Raw genomic sequence first — 17,303 nt, forward strand, 5'->3', positions numbered from 1 at the left:
TTTGCATTTTCATAATTTTGCGGGGAAGGAAGTGTTTCTTAAGTTATTCTGGGTGGGGGAAAGAAAAGAGTGCTTCATACATCTGTTGTATATGCTCAACATTTTTAATTATCTTTTATGGGCTATCATTTATACAGAATAAATCATTGGATTTACTATTCGGTGAGGTCAAAAGTTGGCCCATTGTCTTTATTTTTGCCTGAGTCTTGCCAGTTTGTTTTTTTGTGATTTGTATTCTTCTTGTATTTCCTTACCAATTGTGTTCTTTGTGTGCAGGAAATACTATGGAGAGAAGATTGGAATCTATTTTGCCTGGCTGGGTTTCTATACAGAAATGCTATTCCTTGCAGCAGTGGTTGGCTTAATCTGTTTTCTGTATGGTTGGTTTACAATGGCTGAAAACATGAGCAGGTGAGTGTCACTGCCAATATTACACTGAAAGAGATATCTTTACCTTGTTGTAAAAAAGCAGAATTATAGTTTTAAAATGTCTAGTTGTATGCTGTGTGTTTAGAGTATCATATTTGCATAATAGCCTATATGTTCAGAGGTCGTTGCATAGAAAAGAGGTCATAATTTGTATTTAACCTTAGTGCAAAAAGCCACAAATAAGAATTATTCTGCAAATACAAAGCAACTAAAGAATGTAGTTCTGCTCCTTACAGAAAACCAATGAGCAAAAAATGTTTTAAGCAGAGAGGAAAATTTTGCTGTTACGCAGACAACCACAGTTGGACTAACTGTGGGACTGCACAAATGGAGCATCAATGTCCACTTTACAGTAAAAATCTAACCTATAGTTGGAAGTTTAAATTTTTGTTTTAATTTGGCAAAGGGTTTTCTCTTTGTGCTTGTATCAGGGCAATGGTAGTTCCTAAGGATACTATTGCTTCCCCCAGTAGAAACTTCTCTTCCATTAAGGTTGATTATGTATCACTTGTTCAATTTTGCCATTTTGATTAATTTTGTAGTGAAAGCCATTTGCTGCTTCACAGGGCCAACAATAGTGAATAATTACTAAAATTGTCCAGGAGCAATACAGACAGCCCCCCCCACACACACACCAAAAAAGAGCCAGGCTTCACATGTAGTCGACATTCCAAGTTTGCTTTGGTCTCTGACATGTAGCTAAAAATACATTCAGGAATTTGCATCTCTGTGTCATGTTTTGCTGAATTATGCCAGTATGAGACTTGTTATATTCCTGATATCCTAGAGTCTTCCTAAAAGATCCCTATGCACATTCAGACTTAAATGGTCATTAGAAATTATACACGAGTCACTTAACTTACCACTGTAGTACAATTGCTTATGTCTTATAAAGTGGAAGCTGCTTAACATCATATACCAACATTGCACAATATAGAACAGAAAGTTAAAAAAAAGATCTGAATCAGGTTAAAATTGCAGGGAAATGTTTAAAAGCAGAATGTAAATAACAAAGTTGCAATTTTTGCAAGGTACTTGGATTCACGTTTCTGATGTTACAAAATAGATTATGAGGGTATGGTTAGACTGCGGGACGGGAAAGGGGGGGTTTTGGGATATCAGGGGTATCCTAAAAAACTCTTTACACATTTGCTCTTCTGCCCTTTTTTTTTTTTTTTGCGGAAGAGCAAACATGCTCTTTCGGAAGCCCCTGTATTCCTTGTTCTATGAGGAAGAAGGGAGCTTCTGAAAGAGGGTTAGAGGGTTTTTTTCCCGACATTTGGCCCAGTGTAGATGGGCCAAATGTCGGAAGAGCCTCTTCCAACAAAAGAAACGGAAAAAGGTTTGCAAAATGCGGAGTACATTTTGCATACCTTTTTCCGACAAAAATTTGTAGTCTAGCTGTACCCTCTGTTCCTTAGAGACCAGATTAGAAAAAAACCTTTGTTTGCATCTGATCTGAAAGACTGTACATCCAGCACCATGCTTCTGCTGAATTTCTGATTCAGTACTGACTCAGAGCAAAGCATGGCACTGAGTGAATCACTAACTCCATTTCCAGGAGCAATTGGGTTTCTCTGACCCCTGTTATAGTTGTATCAGTGGATGTAACCTTGACATGTTGTCAGCAAAGCTAAAAACACATTTGAACAAGTAAAGCTTTGACCTACTTTCGAAAGAAATGTCATGTAGACACTCTGAAGAAAATGTAAAACAATCTTCTTCTCAGCGAAGAAATATGTGACCCTGAGATTGGAGGAAAGATTATCATGTGCCCTCTGTGTGACAAGAAGTGTGAGTACTGGAAGCTGAATACCACATGTGAATCCTCAAAGGTCTGTATCCAACTCTGTAATTATTTGTCATGGTCTGCTTTATTTAAAACTGTTCTATCACTGAATTGTCCTGTCCCTGTGTGTTTCTGTTTCAGTACTCCCATTTGTTTGATAACGTGGCAACACTTTTTTTTGCAATTTTCATGGGCATATGGGGTGAGTACATTTGATAAAGTTTAAATAAAGCAATGGGGAGATCTTGACTAAACATTTCAGAAACATTGAGAAAGCTGTTTTGTTTTAAATTTAGAAGTACTGACCTGACTAAAGAATGAAAATATTTTAAAAGTTGTAAAGGAATTGCTCCCTACCAAAAAAAAAAAAAAAAAAAAAATCTGCTAACTTGTGCAACCTACACATGTGGTGCAATACAATTAAAAGATTGTGTTTTTGCAGAATTGTTTATCTGCATGTCACTCCTAATAAACCATTTTTATTTTCATTTAATAACCTAATTTGTAGTGAACACAACTCTGATTACGTACATGACAACCGGTCATACAGAGTTTTAAGCAACTCAGACTGTATTCTCTTTTCTGTCCTGATCCTTGTAATAAAGTTTCTCTTTCTAACTTCGTGAAGCAAAAGTCTTCCACTTCTGATTCATGGCTGTCACAAAGATGCATTATTATAAATAACCTTAAGACCAGGACCATCACATAGTTCCACTTTTGCACCAGGGAAACTCAGGCAACGTGCATATATTTTGATACTGTCAAGGCAGATGTATTTAACTGAGTTCCCTTCTCTCTGATAAGACTTCCTGTAAGAATCTATTTGTCACTGTTCTATTCATTCCATTTAACATGTACGTTAGGGACAAAATTCTATTGACTTTCATGCTTGCGAGTACAGGATCTTTTGAAATGGGGCATTTCTCTCGAAAATGCCCCATCTAAACTGCCTTTTTTTTTCTCGAAAAGCCCCATTTCGAAAAAAAAGTGGCAGCTTCCATTATGCAAATGAAGTGCGGGAAATTCAAATCCTGGCTTCATTTGCACTTTCAATACGTTTAATTTACATCCCTTTATGGAAAAAGGGATGTAGTTTGGACATACCCTAAGTCGGGGGTGGGGAACCTTTTTTGGGTTAGGAGCCTCTGACCCATAAAAAAAATTAGTCAGGGACTGTGCACAAGTGAGAGAGAACCTCCCCCCTCCCCCAACCCTCCCTGACGTGGCCCTGACTGAGAAGCAGAAAGACACTCCCCACATTTCCCTCATAACCTAGAGAACGGGGTTGGGGGGGGAAGAGAAACAAGTTAGTAGATTTTGTGTATTCCGGCCCCATGGTGGGGCAGCGGGGGACTGGAGCAACAGCACAGGCTCCCCAGTGCTGGGGAGGGGAGGGGGGAATTCCTATGCCTCGGGCTGGATCCAGGCAAGCAGCCTCCGGGCCTTAGTTTCCCCACCTCTGCCTCAAATAATGAAATACCTTCTTTCCTATTTGGGTGAATAATAAAAGAATGTTTCAAATATCTTAGCCTTCTAAAACTAACCATATTCCAGAGTTTCTATTTTTCCACAAAGGAAAATATGTATATTTATCATCCGCACATCTAGACATTCTCTTGCACTGGAATCTTTCAGGAAACTTCAGAACTAGATTTTATAAGCTTATGTTCCTCAAGATCTTTCTTACTTTTAAGCACGGTCCTTTGAATAGGTAGATCATTCTGGGAATGCAGAGGGTTATATCGCACCACAACATAAATTTTTTTCTGTGTGTGTGTTCAACCCACACATTCTTATCAATTCAGACATAGACATGTCAGATTACCAGAGGTTAACAGCATTTTAAATCAGTTTGTAAAGGCCTTTTTTGACTATTTTTTAATGTGTCTCATCTGCTTTTATAAATATACGCATAAGCCTGTACACCCTGCTATTTCAGAAAGAAAGTTCTTAAGCCAAGCTCTTTCTTGACTTTGAGATGCATCTAACGCTTAGTATCTTCAAAACACCATCTTATCAAAATAACCCTCCTAAGAGCAGCTGATGCTTTATAGAAAACTTTGGGAAGCATTCTACTGAAAAATAGCTTGGCTTATCTATAATAAAGAGCTGTATCTAGACTGCATCCCTTTTCCGTAAAAGGGATGCAAATTAGACATATCGCAATTGTAAATGAAGCGGGGATTTAAATCTCCCCCGCTTTATTAGCATAAAAATGGCTGCCACTTTTTTCCCGGCTCGGAGCGTTGCCGGAAAACAGCGCCAGTCTAGATGCGGATCTTTTGGAAAATAAAGCCTTTTCTGAAAGATCCCTTATCCCTCTTAAAATAATGGATAAGGGATCTTTCGGAAAAGGCTTTATTTTCCGAAAGATCCGCATCTAGACTGGCTTTTTTTTTTTTCGGCAAAGCTCCGAGCCGGAAAAAAGCGGCAGCCATTTTTATGCTAATGAAGTGGGGGGGATTTAAATCCCCGCTTCATTTGCAATATGTCTAATTTGCATCCCTTTTACGGAAAAGGGATGCAGTCTAGACACAGCCAAGATGTTTCCATAATAGGTTCTTGTATGCAACAGGTTGATCTGAAATATCCCAGTCCTTTTGTTAATTCTGTGTAGCTGTTTGTGTTTTAACTAATTACTGTAATAAAATTTGTATCTTATCTAGTGCAGTAATTGGGGGTTGCTACTTTTTCATCCTACTCTTTGTCCATATTTACATTACAGTATATTAATAAAATATATTTAACCCTTATTATAGCTCTTACCAGTGAAGTTTATTTTGGGTGGTTTATGTACTGAATGAACATGAGACAAATCACATTGAAAGAAGTAATAGAACAGGGACTGAGAGACAGGAGAGAGGGGTTGTTTAATTTGGATGGTATCTAGCACCCAGCAGTAGATTCATCTTTTCTAACTTGCTTTAGTCTCATTTTATGACATTTGTCACTTACAGTTACACTTTTCTTGGAGTTTTGGAAGCGGCGACAAGCTAGACTCAAATATGAATGGGATTTAGTTGATTTTGAAGAGGAACAACAGCAGCTCCAGCTGAGGCCAGAATATGAAGCCAAATGTACACATAAGAAAAAGAATCCAGTGACTCAGGTAATTTTTAAAAAATAGTGTGTGAAGATGTCTGTTGAGTGAACACACAAATGAATAATCAAATGTATGTTAAAACTCCAGGCTAACACTTTTATAATGTGATAGTTTGTCTTTATCTAATTGCTGAGTAAAGATCAGTGACACTGTGGTGGCAGTGAAACACTCGTATGAGAGCAAAGCAGAATTTTGGGTACTAATTCATGCTCCACAAAGCAACGAGACACATTCTGCTGACACTTTTACCAGAAGTGATCTGAAGTAAATACATTCAAATCAGTGACGTTTTTTCATATTTACAGTGGGATCTGAGCGCTGGTTGAAAAATAGATAATTACTCAGATATTAGGGTGGTGAGGATTATAGAAGGACCAAGATATATAGAGAGCATCAAAAATGTTGCAAATACTTAGTGAAATCATTTTCCTTGTTTTTCATCAAAATGGTTATAGTGTTGTTGTTTTTTCAAGCAGCCCTCTGTCTGAGAATAGAGGGTTTGGAATATAGAATATTATAAGACTAAATTCAGTCAGCCCACACCACTGTTCCCTGTAAGATTTTCCATCCTTGGGTGGGTTGAATTTTCTTTTGGGCACAGAAATTTCTTTCAACTCCAGTATTGAGGTGGTGTGTGGATTTGCACACACCAGTACAAACAAAAACCCTAGATATAAATATATATTTTAACTAGTCCATGGGTGTGTGTCACAGGGCAGACACTCACTGCCACAGTGCCCAGGAGCACTGGGAATTAGCTTGGAAGCAGGGCATCTCCCTCTGGCAGGTATTCCTCCATGTCCTCACTTTACACTCCAGCTCCAGCCCCACCTCACAGACTGTGGTGCGCTCTTCAGTACACTGCCCTCCAGCAATCCCCACTACAGCTTCTCTCAGCCCCCTTCTGAGGGGGTGTTTATCAGTCTCTGCACTCTGGGGTCTTTCCCTCCCAGGGAAGCCCTAATTCCCCTACACCCACCTTGCCTCAGTGACCCACTGACAGTCTTCATCTAGCTCCTGCCACAGGAGCAAACTGCAGTCTGAAATGGCCAGGGCATGTGGACCTGCTGCCTCTTTCTAGCCTGGCTGTCTCCCTGCAGCCCAGTTCACTCAGGCCCTGCAGGGAGTGAGGCCAGGGCTCCCCAGCACTGCTCTGTCTCAGGAAACCCCTGGCTTCCTTGGCAACCAGATCCCTGCTGCTCCCCAGCTAGAGCAAGAATCTATCTATCTCTCTCTCTCCTTTCCCTCCCAGAGCCCTTATTTATACAGCCCCCAGCTGGGCCCTAATTGGCAATACCTGCCTCAGTGGCAGGTGTTGCTCTCAGCTCTCTCCTAGGGCTGGGTCTTACCCTTAAAGGGGCAGTGCAGGCATATGCCCCATCACAGTGTGGAAGAATATATTAAAACAAGGGCTAATTGACAAGGAACAGTGCTTATGATTATTTAATATGAAATCAAATAAAAATAAAATTAACACTACTCTTGGCTGAAGAAGTGAGTTGTTCCCACAAAAGCTCATGATACTATTTTTATGTTTGTTATTCTAAGGTGCTACAGGCCCTTTGTTGGTTTTTAAGTTTTTTGTTACAAACTAACACAGTTACCCCGAGTCCTTGGAGTACATGTGACATCATCCTTTCCAACAGACACAGATGCATGTTTCATAGATCTTGCAAATAAGGTTTCATCCTACAAAACAGCCATTATTAACATGTAGTACTTGCTACTTCTGACTCAGAGCCAGAACTCTACCACATAGCAAAGATCTGGCCTTAATGCAATAGTAATTAATACATGGTAAATTGTAACACAGGATTTTTAAAAAATCATTTAGATCAGAATTTTAGATATGTACAACACTCAAAAAATTCAATTAAAAGAATCTATGTAAACTTTTTTTGAAATGTAATAATGCAAATGTCCTGGCACACACCCACTCCATCCAGCCTGCTTCCCCTCAGGTACTTTCCAAAGGAATTATTATGGTACAAAAAAATGAAGTCCCTCCTCTCCCCATTCCCTTAACTGCCTAAGATATCTACAGAACAGATTTACCGGAGGCTCCAGCTTCTACTGTTCCCAAGGAAATACATAGCTTCACAATCATACTACTCTTTTATCTGAAGTCCTGCATTTCATCTCAAAATATCTCTTCACAACATGGAGTTCTTTCTCTCCCCCGCCAAAATTCTTACCAAATATTTTCATTCAACCAATTCCCCAACAAGGGGCTAGTTGGGAAGCAGGAAGGTGGGCGGGGTAGGGAGAGGGAAAGGAAGGCTACTCTCCTGTTAGCACTTCACAAGTCAGGGGAGGATTTGGGAGCAAAGCAGAGAAAATGACCCAATCTGGAGCACCTGTAACTTATCCAGCTTTTTCCACATGGCTGGTGGCAGGCAATGAAGCACAGAAGTTCAATGGTGGCAGGCAATGAAGCACTGCTTCAGCTGGCAGTTCATCCGGCTCCACCACAATCTGTGGGTATGTCTACACTACCCCGCTAGTTCGAACTAGCGGGGTAATGTATGCATACCGCACTTGCTAATGAAGCCCGGGATTTGAATTTCCCGGGCTTCATTAGCATAAGCGGGGAGCCGCCATTTTTAAATCCCCGCTGCTTCGAACCCCGTGTAGCGCGGCTACACGGGGCTCGAACTAGGTAGTTCGGACTAGGGTGCCTATTCCGAACTACCGGTACACCTCGTTTCACGAGGAGTACCGGTAGTTCGGAATAGGACCCTAGTCCGAACTACCTAGTTCGAGCCCCGTGTAGCCGCGCTACACGGGGTTCGAAGCAGCGGGGATTTAAAAATGGCGGCTCCCCGCTTATGCTAATGAAGCCCGGGAAATTCAAATCCCGGGCTTCATTAGCAAGTGCGGTATGCATACATTACCCCGCTAGTTCGAACTAGCGGGGTAGTGTAGACATACCCTCAGTAACATGCTCCTCCAAGTATTTCTTGCATTCCTAATTGGAGAACTAACTCACTCACTCACTCAGTGAGTACAGACCCTCCATAAGAGTGGGGTACTGGGGCATGCCCATAGTAAAGGCTGGAGTCAGCTTCTCCATTTATAGCAGGCAGCAGCAACAGCTGCTGCTGCTTCTGCTCCTCCTCAATGAGAGGGCAAGTGCCCCTTCCCCAGGCAATCAGCTGAGCCCCCTGCCCTGCACAGGGAGCTCTGAACCTTTGTGAAGGGCTCAAAAGGGCTGGGCAGCTGTGCAGGTGCACAGCTTACAGGGAGCCTTGGCCTGAAGCCCATGAAACCTCACTGAACACAATAGAAATACACTGGCTATGTCTAGATTGCACATTCTTGTGCAAGAAGATATGCAAATGAGGTGCAATGATGAATATTGCTGTGCCTCATTTGCATACCTAATGAGCCACCATTTTGTGCAAAGGGATTTTGCATGAGAAGGAGCAGTGTAGATACAGGGGAAAACAGGGGATCCCTGCCCTGAAAATAAGCGGCAGAATGGCTCTTGCGCAAGAGGGGGGTTTTGCACAAGAAGGAGAAGTGTAGACTGTTCCTTCTCACGCAAAAGCCCTTTGCGCAAAAATGGCAGCTCATTGGGTATACAGATTTGCATATCTTCTTGCGCAAGAATGCTCAATCTAGACGTAGCCACCAGGTTTAAGGTAGTGCTGAATCTAGCTCTGAAACTTGTGGTGTTTATTATTTTCTTGTAACTACATAGTGAGTATTGAAATTTTTACTCTTCTCATAAATGTAATATCTCATATGTATGTACACACACATGCTATATAGCTAAAGAGAAATGACCAGTCAACAGATGTTTGCCATCTTTGTGATAAGGAAAACTGCAAAGCAATGGTAAAGCCCTAAGCATAGATGAGGAAAAGTCTGCGGCACAGAGATAGCAAAAGTCATACTCGTTTTGGGATTTATGTGCAGCAATGTTTTTGTTTTCTTAAGGGAATGCTGAGTACAAAAGTGATGATATAGCAGAAACTGAAGCATCCCTCCTGTCTGTTTCCAATTAAAGCACAACTTTAATTTTTCTATATTCAAGAACACGTTTGTTGTCTTCTTTGCAGAAAAACCCCCACCAGCCCTGTGCAAGACAAATAACACAAGTTTAGCTATCAACTAGCCATGTTTTCTGCATCTTGTTTGTGAGAGGAGTTAAGTACTGGGAAGGTAAACATTGTAGAGACCCATGATCTTAGTCTGAAGTTTAATTTGGGATGCAGACTAATTTGGGATGTGCTTATTAGTGTTTCATTCTCAAATTTTTAAAGCAGGAGTAAATTTGCAGGCCTTTGGGATAGATCATAGATCCTTCATGTATTCTGAAATAGCTTCCATCATTCTTGTCCCAGGAACTATGTTTTACATAATTTCTTTTAACTAGTCATGCAAGTAGACACATGAAAGTAGCACGTTTTTGGAGGAAAAACTTCAATTTAGCCATTCCTGTTAAAATAGCATACCATTATGTGAATAACACAGCCCTTCCCTTCATGCCTCCTTATTTTTAGGAGAAATATACATTGATCTTTTTCTCACAGAGTTTTTCTACTTATGCAATGGCACCATTATTACTTTTATGCCTCGATGCAATGTGCATTCCAATAGTGAAATAAATATCTGAACATCAAGCAACATGACTGCTTGATCACAGGCCATTTCTGTAGCTCTCTGGAGGTCTTGGTTTTAGATTGATCAAGAGAACACATTTCAGGCAAGTAACTAGTTTGATCCAGTAATTAAAAACAATTAGAGAGGAACAGCTGAGGCTAAATGCTTTTCCTTCTTGCACAGCTTCACAGTAGCCATAAAGCATTGGAACCACTGTGGTTCTACTATGTAAGGGGGAAAGGCCATTGGAAAAATCACATAACTCTTTGTGCTGCTGCTTCCCTATCCATTACAGAGAGCAGTGGGTTTTGAACAGGGAAGTAAGGGCATGACTCATGGGCACTGATTATGTACTTCCACCAGTCTAAAATCCAAGTGTTGGGTCATGGAGGGTGAAGCAATCACAAATGCTTATATGGTTAAATTTGGGCAGGTTTACAGTTGCAGCATATCTGAGGCATACTTGTTGGTACCACTGGGCTAAGAAAAAGGATTCCATTGACCCCAAAAGCAATTTTCCCTGTGAAAAATTATTTATTCTGTCTTCGTACAGGAGATCAGGAGTTGGCCATCAATGTGTTTTCTTATCTGACATGTGAAAATCCAGTACAACATTTACAAGATAGAACAAGAAGTCAATCCACAGCTGTTATTTTTTCTTTGGGCTCATATCACAGTTGCCATTAAAAGCTCAATTACCTTGTGATCCTTTTCTTTATGACAGAGCATTTGTTATCTTTGCAGGTTTTCAAAGGCTTTTGTGCTGCAGGCTTTTGTAGCAATCACTGTCAGTGATCAGCCTTAGAAAACAATACTAGTTGGGAACACTGCAGCTTCATTTTCTTTCATTATGTAATGTGTGATACTGAACATGTGAAGGGACATAGGTTTCAAACAGATTAATTCTGCAAACTGAAAAGGCAATGTATATATAGTTCACTGAATTTGCAGAGCTAGCTTTGCTTCAGTTGTAAAACCAATTTCTCATCACTACTTGCAGTAATTCAAGACCTTTGACCTTTGGATATGGATATACTAACGCAGAATGTACCCATTGTGAGAATGTAATCTTCACATTGTTTGCTATTTCTGCAGTTATCATTAATATTTGATGGTGAAAATACTGAACTAGTTCACAGCAAGTCAAATTCTTCTTCCACTGATGTTAGTGTATGTGCAAATAAAGGAAAATTTGGCCCAGAAATTTTAAAGCTCGATCACTACATAGCATCGGTATCTCAAATTAGTTTAAGTAGGAAACTGTTTCAGATAGCCTAATATTGTCATTCCTGAAACAAAATTATGTCTCCTTTGTCAGAAATACTTGCTTGAAATGCACATTAGGGTCTTATATAAATCCTTGAATATCTGTGTATATTTCACATTAACTTTAGTTGTATTTATAATTCTGTTAAGGAGGAAGCCGCCTATTGTATATAATCACTGAATATAACTTATGCCAGTCAAGCTGCAAGAGTGCTCAGAATTATTCATTCATTGATAAAAGTATATTGTAAGTACATTTGAGCCAGTCAGATCTCTCACCCATAAAAGTACAGCACTGTATACTTCAAATACAAATTGTATCTTTGTGGGCGATTTGGTCTTCAGCTGGGCTAAATAATGTTGTTTGTCTCAATTATGAACACTTCAGTTAAAATAACAGATACTATATAATTGACACAAAAGAAAATGCTTTTTCCAGTTATACTAGGATAAGTTCACGGAATCAATAAAATTACTCTGTTACACCAGTGTAACAGAGAGCAGTATTAGGGCTAACATTTGTGATTTTATGTAACAGAAATAAAGTAGTCTGAAAAAATGTTTAAGTCCAATATCACCTTATATCAAAACAAGAATCTACTTTGTCTCAGTGATTAAACGTAAGACTACATTTTAGTTACAGGTATTTTTAATAAAAGTCATGGACAGGCCACAGGCAGTAAACAAAAATTCACAGCCCATGGCCTTACCATGATTTGTACTATATACCCCATTATAAATCTTGAAAGGAGGGGGGCATCCCAGAGGGTGCCATAGGTGCTTGTGAGAGGGCAGCCCAGAGTAAAAATGTTAAAATGTGGTTATCAAGCTAATTGTCTGCTGTGGGTCCGAGTTCTGGCAATGTTAATTTTTTAGTAAAGACCAGGCCTAAATACCCATCATTATCAGATTATACATGCTATATAAATTTCTCTGCCCTTAGAATTAGTCTTTGTTAATCTATCTGATCTGATATTTTAGGAATTAGAAATGATTGCTAAAAAGAGGACTTTACATGAAAATGGGAAACTGTTCTTGTGCTATATGGGAATAATCTTTTGGGTAAGAGATAGCTGCATGATAGAGCAGTTAGATTGCCCACTAATAAATGTATCCATTTCTTCATTGGAAATAAAGCCTTGAAGGAGTGGAGTAAAATGCTTTGTGGCTGTGTGGAACAACTTTGTACATCCAAGTAAACATTTATTGTAAGAATCCTTGACATGAAAAATACTGAAAACAGACATGAAATTTTATAGCCAGAGCTGCATTACAACTGAGCTAGCACTATAGTAGTAATTCTCGTGCTCAAAATCAAATACTGATAATTGGAGATACCAAACACAATCGTCCTTCAGGCATGGTGACTGATTTTGTATAAAGTATTCTTCCTAGTTATTGGCTTTATAATTGATACTTCACTTCTGACTTTTCTTACCATATACAGACTATGGAGTGTACGTTCGTCAGCACGAAGGGGATTAAAAATGGCTTTCCTAGGATGTTTGCTTTCACACAGCTGTTCTAGGCATTGTGTGCTGCTTGGAGTAGAAATATGTATGTGGATTGTGAACTGTGCTGTGCTTGCTTGACTGTTGCAGGAGGTGGAGCCTTATTTGCCTCTAACTAGACAGACTGTACGGTTCTGCATCTCAGGAACTACAGTGTTGTTCTGGGTGAGCATCTTTTTTAATCATCCCTTTAACATGTATTACAATCACTGATAGTCACTATCCCATTAACATTTATTACAGAGTTGTTTAGATCTCCCTATTAATATTATCCTGCATGTTTCCTGCTGTCATTCAGAGTACATTATAATTTAATGGATAAGGTAAGGATCTTGAGCTTCTATCAATAATGATTTGGTGTGTTTTGCTAGATTAGGGCAAAATGCCACCCATGCTTACACTTTAGTATAACCCATATATCTTTGAAAATAATCTGTTTGAATGCGGACAACTGCATGGATTATTATGTGTAAAAATAATAAGGGATTTTTTTGCTAAAATCAAATGCAATGTTAAATAGATAGATGGATGCTTTTCAGGGAGATGGACTACAGATTACTGTTATAATTATAACTTATTTGTATTACCATGCACCTAGTAGCTCTGATCCTGGAGTAGCCAGTTGCAATAGATGCTATAAAGACACAGAACATTGGACCATCTCTGAGTGTATGGTCCAATGTCTTCCCACACATGTATTTTGAATAGAAATATTAGATTGTCAAATATCTATGCTGATAAAACATATTTGGTGGTTTATATAACTAATAAACACTGATATTTCATCTCTATACTTTGCATAGCAGTGCTCCTGGACTCAGAGCCAAAAGAAAAAAAAGTTAACGCATGATCCAATGAATTTCTGCTCTTAAAGTGCATGCCTGTAATTGTGTTGTAATGTAAATTTACTTTAAATCTCTCTCCTCTCTTTAGATTTCTCTGATCATAGCTAGTATGACAGCTGTGATAGCATACCGTCTTGCAGTCTATGCTTCCTTTGCCCAAATCATGGAGACTACACAAACTCTGCAACCCATCCGTGGATTACTGACCCCTCAGTTGGCAACCTCAGTCACCGCATCATGCCTGAACTTTGTCATCATCATGATACTGAATTTCTTATATGAGAAAATAGCGGTCTGGATCACTGATATGGGTAGGCAACTTGCAAGAGGTCCTAATTGCCAGGGAGATATTCTGTTCCATAATGGAGTTGGTAAAACTAGAATCTGTCTATAAGGGTCTGATATTGCTTTCTTTGCTCTCACACAATTCCCGTTGTGCCCAAGTGCTATAGGTTTATGGTGAGTCTTGTAACTATCCCTATGCTGCACAAAGTTTTGCTATTTCACTTGTATCTGAATTGCTATTGTCATAATGGCTGTGTCTTGTTGTGTGTCTTTTTTATAGTGTCTGCACGTGCTGAAATTATCCTGACATTAAGTCAGTCATTGTGTTCTGAAGCAGGAATGTTTACGGGTAACTGTTTAAGTGGTTACCTGGTAAGCATCAACCTTAATTGGTGATGCTTACCGGGTAATGGTTACCCCGTACCTGGAAACAGTCCCCCTCCCACGGCTCATCTGCAGGTGGGAGGGCTGCTGCAGCCCTATTGGGCCCCCCACATCAGTCCCCTCATGGGGGGCTGGGAGCCATGGGGGCCAGAATCAGCCGGCCTGGAGCACTCCCTGCCTACGGTGGGGCTGTTTTAGCCCGATACTAGTAGGCGGTAGAATGGCCCTTCCACCCCTCCCTCCCCCCACTTTTAATCAATTAAGCATGATTTTACATCCCTATTCTGAAGTCTAATTTTAAAAAATAGAATTGTATATAACATTGAACTCTTCAAAGCAAGATCAAGCCAGCTTGATTGAGCAGAATTTCCTTTAGAAATCCTGAATATGAATTAACTGTGATTGTAAAAATGGAGCTTTGTTTTCTACATCAAGTAGGACAATTATACAGTTAAACATGCATGCTCCTTAACTTAATTTTGTTACGTGCAATTGCTTCAGACAGATTTTTACAACTGGATCTCCCTCATGAAAAGGGATAGTATGTGGAAAGCTGCCACAGTCAGGGGCGGATATAGGGCAGGGCGAACGGGGCGGCCGCCCCGGGCCCCGCGCTTCAGAAAGCCCCGCGTATGCGCTGTGGCGCCGCTGCGCATGCGCATGGCGTTACTGCGCATGCGCCGTGGCAAAGGGGGGGCCCCGCAGAATTATGCTGCCCGGGGCCCCGCAAAACGGTCATCTGCCCCTGGCCACAGTACTGCAACCTGTGGATCCTGTGTGCATGCCGGGGAGGGAGCAGAGATTAGACAGACTGAGGGCGGAAGCAGGTGGGGGGTAAGGGAGTGGTCCCTGATAGTGTATCTCCAGTACAGCCACACTGCCCAGGAACTGAAGGATGTTGCTGGAGGCCCATTGCCAACATGGTAGTGTATGTGGTTATTTGCATAATGAGGCCTTGTAGAAATTTCCTCTCCCAGAGCCTTCGATGTGTATTTTTCCTAAGAGGGAGCAACCTGGCTTATTATTCCGTTTCTGGAGTTTCTTTGAATTATACAAAGAATACATATGTTGTAGAATGTTCCATTTTAACAAACTAACTGAAAAATTACTGTCCGCTCACATGTTAGTTGGTGAAATGAATAGTAAAGTATTCAGAGGGTCTTTATCCTGGCATTGCATTCCTGTATTTAAGGATAGGAAGGGTTCTCTCTTGAAAAGTGTCAGTATCACACTGTGGACTGGACTGTGCACTATGAGAGCTCAGCTCACTTTCCTGCTGCCTGGGTTTTCATACTTGGAGCTTACCTACTCGCTATTTATAATGAAATGAAATCACAATGCAAATGTTGCCCTTTGCTTCAATGTGAGCAAAACTGGGCCATGAAAACCTCATCTAGAACTGTAGCCCTGTGTTGCTTATGTCTCTGGGCTAAATTTGATTGGCTCTTAACTTTTATAACTACTAAAATAATCATATGCCTATAAGAGAAAATGATTCCTATTTAATTTGTTTTTTCATCTTCAGATTGAGTCCTGCCAAACCCCACTAATATGTGCATGAAAGCTCAATCTTTTTTTTATGTTTGCACATTTTGTGTCTACACATTAATGTTAAGGACTAATTCCATGTTTGTAATATACCGTTGACCTCTGTAAATTAGCTCACACTTTTGTGATGATCAGCTAAAATCAAAAAAGATTATCAATTTCTTCACTTTTGTGTGGCTGCTGCCATCTAATGTTATGAAGAGAATCTGCACTCGGCTGCATTGAAGCTATAGTGGAAGACAGGAGTATAAAACATTGACTATATCTAGAATGTCTTTTACCACCTCCATTCCTAAATTATATTAAATAGGCCAAATTTTACTCTAAGATGCACAGATTTAATTATCATTGGAGTCAAAGTTTGAGAGCAAAATTTGAACCCAAATGCAAAATATGTCATTTCAGTAGCTCTAAGACAGGCATTTCCAAATTTGTCCCTATTGTGACTCGCCTGTTTTTAACTGTCCAATTACTTGCAAGCTGTTTATGAACTCCAGAAATTGTCAGGCCAATCTAATCTCAGCAACATTCATGCAGGGAGGAGCAAAGTACCTCTTTGCTGAAGCAAGCTTAGTCCAGTGTGTCTGCAGGGAGATTCTGCCCACTGCTAGCCAATCTGAGTTCTTGTGGATTATTTTTCTCTCTCCTTCTGCTCAGAATGGTCATTTATCTAATGATATTTTACAGTTCATTTTTACCAATGGTGAGATTAGTGATTTCCACTATTGGGAAAAGTAAATATGATGGAAAACATGATTATGAGAGGAGCAGAGTCCTCAGTAGCATCCTTTTAGTGTTTACACCAGCATATTATCTGTTTGGTTCATCTATCTTCCTAACAAGTGGGAATCCTCCTTGCTCTCTCACCCACTGTCAGCCTTGCTTTAAGAGGTGCTGAGCACCTAAAACTACCACTGAAAAGTTATGAGAGCCCAGTACTTATGAAGATTCGGCCCTATAAAATGGCAACACGTGGGTCTCTTTCAGACCACAAGAGATAGTCTCTATGGGTATGTCTACACTTGCACCCTAGTTTGAACTAGGAATGCAAATGTAGGCATTTGAAATAGTCAATGAAGCAGGGATTTAAATATCCTGCGCTTCATTAGCATGATCTCGCCGGCGCGTTACTCCGATCACCAGCTATTTCAAAAGTGAAAGTGCGCGCCGGGACGCGTTAGTTCGAACCTAACCCCTTGGAGGAGTAACGTTAGTTCCTGAGGAGTAATGTTAGTTCGAACCAAGGGGTTTGGTTTGAATTTGATTGTTGATCAGCTGTTGATCAGAGTAACATGCCGGCGAGATCATGCTAATGAAGCGCGGGATATTTAAATCCCCGCTTCATTGACTATTTCGAATGCCTACATTTGCATCCCTAGATCGCACTAGGGTGCAAGTGTAGACATATCCTATGTGACATTTCTATTTTACTGCCAAGATGGAAACTCTCTTACCCTGTGAGGGCACAACCAAAAGTTTGGGAAATGCTGCTCTAAGGAATGAAGGTGGAGCTCATGACAATAGTCAGTATGGGT

General features: G+C 40.2%; 1 protein-coding gene across 7 annotated transcripts in view; it reads left to right on the top strand.

Annotated features, from left to right (window-relative positions):
* Window positions 1-17,303, top strand: part of ANO5 (anoctamin 5) — a 115,419-nt gene that overhangs the window by 79,558 nt on the left and 18,558 nt on the right. For 6 of the 7 annotated variants that reach the window (XM_075927744.2, XM_075927746.2, XM_075927748.2 and 3 more), the window contains 6 exons: window positions 277-411; window positions 2,159-2,264; window positions 2,360-2,420; window positions 5,176-5,327; window positions 12,797-12,871; window positions 13,640-13,862. In XM_075927744.2, the coding sequence (XP_075783859.2) occupies window positions 277-411; window positions 2,159-2,264; window positions 2,360-2,420; window positions 5,176-5,327; window positions 12,797-12,871; window positions 13,640-13,862 (752 nt within the window). Of the gene's footprint in view, window positions 1-276; window positions 412-2,158; window positions 2,265-2,359; window positions 2,421-5,175; window positions 5,328-12,176; window positions 12,284-12,343; window positions 12,381-12,796; window positions 12,872-13,639; window positions 13,863-17,303 lie in introns of all 7 variants that reach the window. The other variant, XM_089778592.1, reaches the window with a different exon arrangement.

This window comes from Pelodiscus sinensis, chromosome 5, assembly GCF_052426305.1.
Source record: "Pelodiscus sinensis isolate ZL-2025 chromosome 5, ASM5242630v1, whole genome shotgun sequence".
Lineage (NCBI taxonomy): Eukaryota > Metazoa > Chordata > Testudines > Trionychidae > Pelodiscus > Pelodiscus sinensis.